At 40.2% G+C, this 8,393-nt stretch overlaps 1 protein-coding gene across 1 annotated transcript; it reads left to right on the top strand.

Annotated features, from left to right (window-relative positions):
- Positions 1 to 1,863: 1,863 nt before the first annotated feature.
- LOC142612007 (uncharacterized) lies at positions 1,864 to 2,718 on the top strand. The gene has a single exon (XM_075784143.1). The coding sequence runs from the start codon at positions 1,864 to 1,866 to the stop codon at positions 2,716 to 2,718; it is 855 nt and encodes a 284-aa protein (XP_075640258.1).
- The last annotated feature ends 5,675 nt before the right edge of the window (positions 2,719 to 8,393 follow it).

Here is an 8,393-nt window from a genome sequence, read left to right as displayed (position 1 = left end):
TTGAGCAGAAAACATAGAATGCTTCAAATTACAACCTTTAAAAGAAGCCATACCTGCCATGTTGAGAACATCACTAGACTTTGCTTGTGATGGCTGAGGATCTGAAGAAGGCTTAATGACATTACTGGCCATATGTACCTCCTTATTGCCCATACTGAATTGAGCAGCTTGCATCTGATTACCCAACATAGCCAAAAATTGCTGACATTGTTCTTTAGTGAAAGGGAATTGATTACTATTGGTGACTGGTTGATTGATCTCTGCAATATCTTCTTGAATTCCTACTTGATTCACCATTGGAGTCTTCCCTTTAAACTTGAATCCAGGTGGAAACCCATGCAGTTTGAAGCATTTTTCCACAGTGTGACCAAGCTTCCCACAATGGGTGCACATAGGCCTATCCTTGCTCTTGAAATTCTTACTTCCAGAAAGAGCAGTAGTGGAATTAAAACCTTTCACAGCAAGTGCAGTAGACTCAATGTGATTGTTAGAACTTCCCACACGTCTCTGCCTTTCTTCTTGAATCAACAAGGAATAAACTTTGTTAATGGATGGAAGTGGTTCCATTAACAAAATTTGTCCTTTGATCTGAGAATAGGAATCATTGAGTCCCATTAAGAATTGCATCACTGAGTCTTAAAAATGAGCACTCTCAATTCTTTGTGAAAGATTACAAGTACATTTTCCACAGGAACAGGTTAAAGCAGGTCTGAAATTCTTGAGTTGATCCCAATACATCTTTAATTGAGTGAAATAAGCAGTAATTGAGGAATCACCTTGATTGATTGAAGCAACATCCTTCTGCAACTCAAAAATCCTAGGTACATTACCTTGAGAGTGCGTGTCTCTGAGATCATTCCAGATTTCTAAGGCTGTGTCTCTATAGGTAATGCTTACTCTGATCTGTGGTGAAACTGCTTTCATCAACCATGAACCAACCATATTGTCACAACGAATCCAAGCATCAATAGCTGCTGGTGTCTTCAACAATGGAGAAGACAGAGTGATCGTGCCATCAACAAAACCAAACTTATTCTTTGCTATTAAGGCCTTCTTCATTGATCGAGCCCAAGCGTGGTAATTTTCACCATTCAAGACCTCTGATACGAGCATGGCTCCAGGGCTTTCAGCATGATGAAGATACAGAGGATTACGAACATCCTCTACCAGCGCTGGATCTTGCTCAGTTGAGGAAGAAGAAGGATTTGATGCAGAAACTGTGGAAGCCATTGAAGTTCAAGGAAAGCTTGAATTTGGTTACGGAAACTTCAAGAACCTCAGAGTAAGATTTCTATGAAGATCAAGAACCAAAAAAAAACTAAGTTGAATCAAGAAGAAGAAACGAATCAGAAAGAATGAAAAACGAAGATCAACCAACAATGGTGAAAACGAGTTGAATCAAGAAGAAGAAAAACGAATCAGAAAGCCATTGAAGAAGCTCCAAGCTTCTAAGAACAAAACCCTAAAATTTGGGAATTTTCTAGAGAAAATAAAAGCTCTGATACCATATGAGATTTTGTTGAAATGAAGAAACTGATTTTCATTAAGCTTACTGTTACACATCAGGTCCTTTATACACAAAACAGAGAATTAGTTTCTACAGTAACTAACTTAGCTAAGTAACTAACATTCTAACTAATTTCCACGTGCTCTCTCACGTGCAACACTAAAACTATGTACAATGAATTAAAACTACTTACAGTTTTATGTTATGTACAAAACACAAGTCGTTTAACCACTATGTTCTAATTCTGACTTCTGCTCTGAACCATTGCATTGCTTCTCCTCTGACTTCTGATCTAACTTCTGCCCTGAACCATCACACTGCTTCTTCTTTGAGTTTTGACACGTTTCATGGATAAAATGGATTATTTTGGTGTTTGGGACAATGTAACTGACTTCTTCTTTCCAAAAACATATCTGTATCCAACAAAGAAACTCCCTAAAAATCTATGGAGATTTATATTTGACGAGTTGAAAGAGAAATCCAAAGATGCCGAAGATGATGAAGAAATTACCAAGAGGATATGCTCAGCTAGAGGCGCTTATGCTATCCAAGAACAATTTGGGGATGTCTACCACAAAATAACAGGGGACTATATCCAAAATATTGCCTATGATGAGAGCCTTCTGTTGTGGCACGTTGCTACTGATCTCTGCTTTCGGAAAGAAACCCAAGGCGAAGCAGAAACCGACCATACTAAAGACGCTAAAGAGAACCATCATTTCAGCAAGCTCCTTTCAGATTACATGATATATCTTTTAGTGAAGCAGCCTAATATGATGTCCGCAGTGACTGGAATAGGGCAAATAAGATATCGGGATACCTGTGCCGAAGCTGTAAAATTCTTTAGCAGAAGGGGTATAAAACGAGATCAGACAAAAGCCTGTCATGACATCCTTGCAGTGGATACTGAAGTTAAACCTGTTTATGTAAAGGGGGATAGAAGCAAATCTGTACTGTTTGATGCATGTATGCTGGCCAAAGAGCTGAACAAACTAGAGGAGAAGGAGAGATGGAAGATAATCATCAAAGTATGGGTGGAAATGTTGTCGTATGCCGCTAGTCATTGCAGACCAGATACCCATGCAAAGGAAGTAAGTAAGGGTGGACAGCTTATTTCTTTTGTTTGGTTACTCATGGCTCATTTTGGACTCGGGGAGCAGTTCCAAATCAATGAGGGCCATACTAGGGCCAAACTGATGGTGGATAAGTAGTTCAATCTGAGTTCTGTTTGTCTTGTCAATTAATCTGTCAGAAATAAAATGGATTTTACCATTATGTGAAACTCATTCGATCTATTCGCCTGTTGTCAGTACTGTTTCATAGTGTTGTATTGCTCTTGTTATCAGTGTTGTATTCTTCTTCGTGCTTTTTTCATTCTTTGTCCTCGATCAGTTATCCATGAGAAATAAAGCTGATTGTAATATTATGCGAATCTGATGCATCCAATCTACGATTGCATTGTATTATCTGATGTTGCTTTTCGGTGGAAAAAATTGCAAGTTGTTAGAAATACTGAATTGAATAATATTGTATTTCTCACTGAAAGAATATACATGAGTGCCTTTATATAGGAGGCATATGAGTGCAGTACAAGTAAATATGAGTGTAGTACAAGTAAGAGTGCTAAACAAGTAAACTAGTTGGGCCTAAAGCCCACAACACTATATATGTTAACAGCCCCCCTCAAACTCAAGGTGGATGTGAGACCAACTTGAGGTTGTCAACCAAAGTACGAAGGCGTCCCTTAGGATGTGACTTGGTGAAGATATCTGCAAGTTGATCTGTAGAGGAGACTAAGATTAGCTTGAGAGCACCATGGACAAGATGATAACGGATAAAATGACAATCGATCTCGATGTGTTTAGTCCGTTCATGGAAGACATCATTGTGAGCAATATGAATGGCACTTTTGTTGTCACAATAAAGAGGAGTAGCAGAGGATGTCGACACACCTAAGTCTTTGAGAAGCCATCGTAGCCAAAGAAGCTCAGATGTGGTATCAGCAAGGGCACTATATTCTGCTTCAGTACTAGAACGGGCCACATGAGTTTGTTTCTTGCTTCGCCAAGAAATCAGAGAAGAACCAAGAAGAAAGCAATAACCAGTGGTGGACCTGGGATCAGTGGGATCTCCTGCCAAATCAACATCAGAAAATGCACGGAGAACAAGAGGAGACCGAGCAGAGTAGAAAAGACCATGGAAGAGAGTGCCCTTTAGGTACCGAAGAATGCGCAGAACAGCAGCATAGTGAGTCGATCGTGGAGCAGACATATATTGGCTCACCTGGTGAACAGCATAGGAAATGTCTGGACGAGTAACAGTGAGATAAACTAGGCTGCCAACTAAGCGTCTGTAAAGAGAGGGATTAGATAATGGTTTCTCTCCTGAGGGAGTCAGATGCGCATTAAGCTCGACTGGAGTGTCAACAGTCTTGCTATCAGTGAGTCCAGCTCTAGACAAGAGTTCAGAGGCATACTTGGCTTGAGTAATGTAAAGTCCATCTGTAGAATGAGTGATTTCAAGACCCAAGAAGTAGCTGAGATGTCCAAGATCTTTCATCTCAAACTGCTGACTGAGAAAATCTTTGAGTTCTTGAATGCCACTGAGGTCATCACCAGTTATGATCATATCATCCACATACAGGAGAAGTAAAATAGTGCCTTTGTCAGTGCGACGAAGAAATAAGGCAGAATCATAATGACTGGCCATGTAACCCAAACGAGAGATGGTAGAGCTGAACTTGGCAAACCAAGCACGTGGAGCTTGTTTAAGGCCATAAAGTGCACGTCGAAGGTGACAAACCTTGTTTGATTCAACAGAGAGACCAGGAGGAGGTTGCATATAAAATTCTTCACTCAAATCCCCATTAAGGAATGCATTTTTGACATCCATCTAGAAAAGATCCCATTTACTGGCAGCAGCAACAGCTAAGAGGGCACGAACAGATGAGATACGAGCAACCGGAGCAAAGGTCTCTTCATAATCAATCCCATACTCTTGTGTAAAACCTTTTGCAACAAGACGAGCTTTGTAGCGCTCAATGGACCCATCAGAGCAAGTCTTAATCTTGTAGATCCACTTACAACCAACCATAGATTTCCCAGGGGGGAGAGTGACCAAGTCCCAAGTATGGTTTTTAGATAATGCATCAAGTTCCTCTTTCATTGCAATCTGCCATAAAGGGTCAGTGGAAGCCTCACGATAGGTGTGAGGCTCGTGCAATGTAGCAAGGGTAGTGTAACAATGATAGTCAAGTAAATGTGCAGGAATGGACCTTACCCGAGTTGAGTGACGAGGTGGAATGTCTTGTACATGATCTTCAGGCAGAGCAGGAGCAGGGGAACCAGGATCAAGGTTGGGTAGCTCGTCTTCGACCTGTTCATCTTCCACCTGTTCATTAAAAGGGGAACTAGGAAAGGGATCAAGGATTTCTGGTGGTTGGACAGAGAAGTTAATAGGAGAATCAGGAGCAGCTACAGGAGGATCAGGATCAGCTATAGGATGGTCAGGAGCAGCTACAGAAGGAATTTGCGTCTCATCTGGAAATAGATCTAAGACAGAAGAGGAAGATAAAGAAGCACGGAAGTGAGAGAGCTCGACAAAGAGGCGATGTTCCCAAAAGACAATATTGCGGGAGACACGAAGACGATGAGAAATAGGATCATAACACCGATACCCCTTTTGAGTTTCGCCATAACCAAGAAAACAACAAAGTCTTGACCTAGGCTCAAGTTTGTTATGCTCATATGGCTGAAGAAGAACGAAACAAGCAGAGCCGAATGAGCGTAGGTGGTGATAGTCTGGAGATGACCCAAAAAGGCGCTCATATGGAGTTTGATTTTGGATGACAGGACTGGGAATGCGATTAATAGTATGAACAGCATGAAGAGCAGCTTCGCCCCAAAAAGGAGCAGGAACTTTGGCAGAGAGAAGAAGAGCACGAACAGTGTCAAGAATATGACGAAGTTTTCGTTCGGCTCTACCATTTTGCTGAGAGGTACCTGGACAAGTTAGTTGATGAACAGTGCCATAGGAATGCAAAACAGCTTGGAAAGTATATTGAGTGTACTCAAGAGCATTATCAGATCGAAAAATTTTGATACGTTTAGAAAATTGAGTTTCAACCATTTTTGCAAAATTAGAATACACTTGCAATAATTCAGAACGATGTTTCATATTAAAGATCCAGCTATAGCGAGAGTAATCATCAACAAAGACAACAAAATATCGAGATCCACCAATACTAGAGACAGAGGAAGGTCCCCAAACATCAGAATGAATAAGGTCAAAGATATCAGTGGATATAGATTCACTAGAATTGAAAGGCAAAGCTGGTTGTTTTCCTAATTGACATGAAACACAATCAAAATTTTCTGTAGACACTGAACCTAGCAAACCTCTAGAAGCTAATTGTTGTACACGGGAAGAAGATGCGTGACCAAGTCGAGCATGCCAAAGAGCAAGAGAAGGAATAGAGGAAACTGCAGCAGCTGCGGCAATAGAAACAGGAGCAACAAGTGGAAGACGAAGGTTGTCCACGGGAAACATACGCCCAACTCTGGGACCGGTCCCTAGCTCCTGTCCCGTCCTTGGATCCTGCACAATACACCCAGAATAATCAAATATGATTCGATAACCCAACCCAGCTAATTGTCCCACAGAAAACAAATTGTAAGAAAGGTTAGGAACATTAAAGACCCCAGAAACGGAGAAGTTGGAGGTTGAAACGGAACCTATATTATGACCAAACATTGTGGAACCATTTGCTGTGCGAATAGTAAGAGGGTGTGGTGCAGGTTTAAGTTCAGAAAATAAGGACGAGTGAGGTGTCATGTGATTGCAACAAGCAGAATCCATAAGCCAAGAGGAAGGAGACATACCGGACAAAGCTGAGAGGGAAGAGGAATAAGATGCATTACCAACCATACGAATGACATTGGCGATGATGTTTTTAAGGTCATCTGTGGTCATGGTGAAAGTGCGACCTGAAGACTTAGACTGTGCAAAGACGGGAGCCATTGGTTGGACACTTTCAATGTTAGCAATAGTGGCAGAAGAACCTGAAACAGCTGATTTATTGCGCTGAAAGCAAGTCTCAATATTATGGCCAAAACGTTTGCAAAAATTGCAAAAGCGTTTACTAGATTGTCTGCGATGATTGTTGCAAAAGGAAGAAGACCTGTCCTTATTCTTCATTTAGAAGCAAAATATGCAAAAAATGGATTGCAAAAATGAAATCTACGCGAAAAACTGAGTAAGGAGAACCTGGGCCGCAAAAAGTCAACTCTAGAAAAAAGTCAACGGTCAAAGTCAACGGTCAACGGTCAAAGGTGATGTCAGTAGCGCACTGGAAGGTGACGTCAGTGATGACGTGGCAAGATGACGTGGCAAGCTGACGTGAGCAGGATCAATCTGGCACGTGGCGGCGCGTGGAGACTCCGATGACTGTGAGGTTTTCACAAACAGGTAGATCTGAGCAAGACGATCTTCTTGGTACCTTCGGAAAATTTTTCGGAGCAATATTCATGGCAGTGCCGGAAAATGCAGTGGTCTTTGCAGTGTTCGAACTCCCCAACGGCGGCTGCTACAGGTCCGGAACCTGAGGACGATGTCTGGAAGACTCGAAGGTTCAACGGCGAAAGGCTGTGGCAGTTGTTGTGACAGCGGAAGCAATATTAAGAATGGAGTTACACCAATAAAGACAAGATTGCGAATAAAAGGTCAGAGCAGTGGCTCTGATACCATGTTAGAAATACTGAATTGAATAATATTGTATTTCTCACTAAAAGAATATACATGAGTGCCTTTATATAGGAGGCATATGAGTGCAGTACAAGTAAATATGAGTGTAGTACAAGTAAGAGTGCTATACAAGTAAGAGTGCTAAACAAGTAAACTAGTTGGGCCTAAAGCCCACAACACTATATATGTTAACACAAGTAAACTAAGGAGGCTTGAAATATATCTCCAAATCACCTTGGCGAAAGATGACAAAAAGGCAAAACGAATGAAAGAGTTTTTTAGAGTGACACGTAGCCAGGGTTGCGAAGTGAAACTGGACCCACCCATAGGAGCCAGAAGGCTTATTTCTAATTACAGTCCAAGGCCTCAATATAAGACAACAATTCCCTTATCCTCGGCGATGTGAGACTTAATCAGAATTTGGTTGTCCCTCACCTCAACCCACTTAAGAGGTCTTTTAGTTAGGTCCTCACAAACATTCCCGAGTTAGTGGAATTAGATTTGCTATACCCATTTTTCAAGAAATGACACTTTGCCACCAAATGGGGCATAATGTCAATTATTTTGACCATTAAGAGGTAGAATGGATACTTCTTGAAAATCAAGTATAATGAGTTTAATTTTTGTGATATTTCGAGGGTGTGAGTATAATTTACTCTCCTTAAAATTTTAATGGGTAAATTACATCATTCATCATATCATCCTATGGTTTGGGATAGTTACAAAATAAATGGTAATTTTTTTTTTAAACACAAAATTAATTAAAACCATAAACTTTCCAAATATTTTCACTCTGTCTCCTCTACGAGTTATTATTAACAAAAACAATTAATGAAAATTCATATAAGTAGTTACCAAATTGCTTCCACATAAATCACATATAGAATTTTTGGCCCAAAAAGGAACTTACAAAATAACTTTAAAAAATCCTAACAGATAAATACGTTTTAATAAATATGCAACCATTCTATGAGTTTTTTTATTTTAATTTTTACTTTTGGCCATAAAATATCACATTGGTATTCATATGTCTGGTCTTTTTTTTTTTTTTTTGAAAAGCATATGTCTGGTCTATTAATAATGCTCTGAAAAGTGGTATATGCAATTTATATGTTTTTTTTCCCTTAGTTTTATAGTTAATAAT

This window comes from Castanea sativa, chromosome 10 (genome assembly GCF_040712315.1).
Source record: "Castanea sativa cultivar Marrone di Chiusa Pesio chromosome 10, ASM4071231v1".
NCBI classification, from domain to species: domain Eukaryota; kingdom Viridiplantae; phylum Streptophyta; class Magnoliopsida; order Fagales; family Fagaceae; genus Castanea; species Castanea sativa.
The sequence above is the reverse complement of the archived record's forward strand: the minus strand, read 5'-3'. Positions and strand labels throughout refer to the sequence as shown.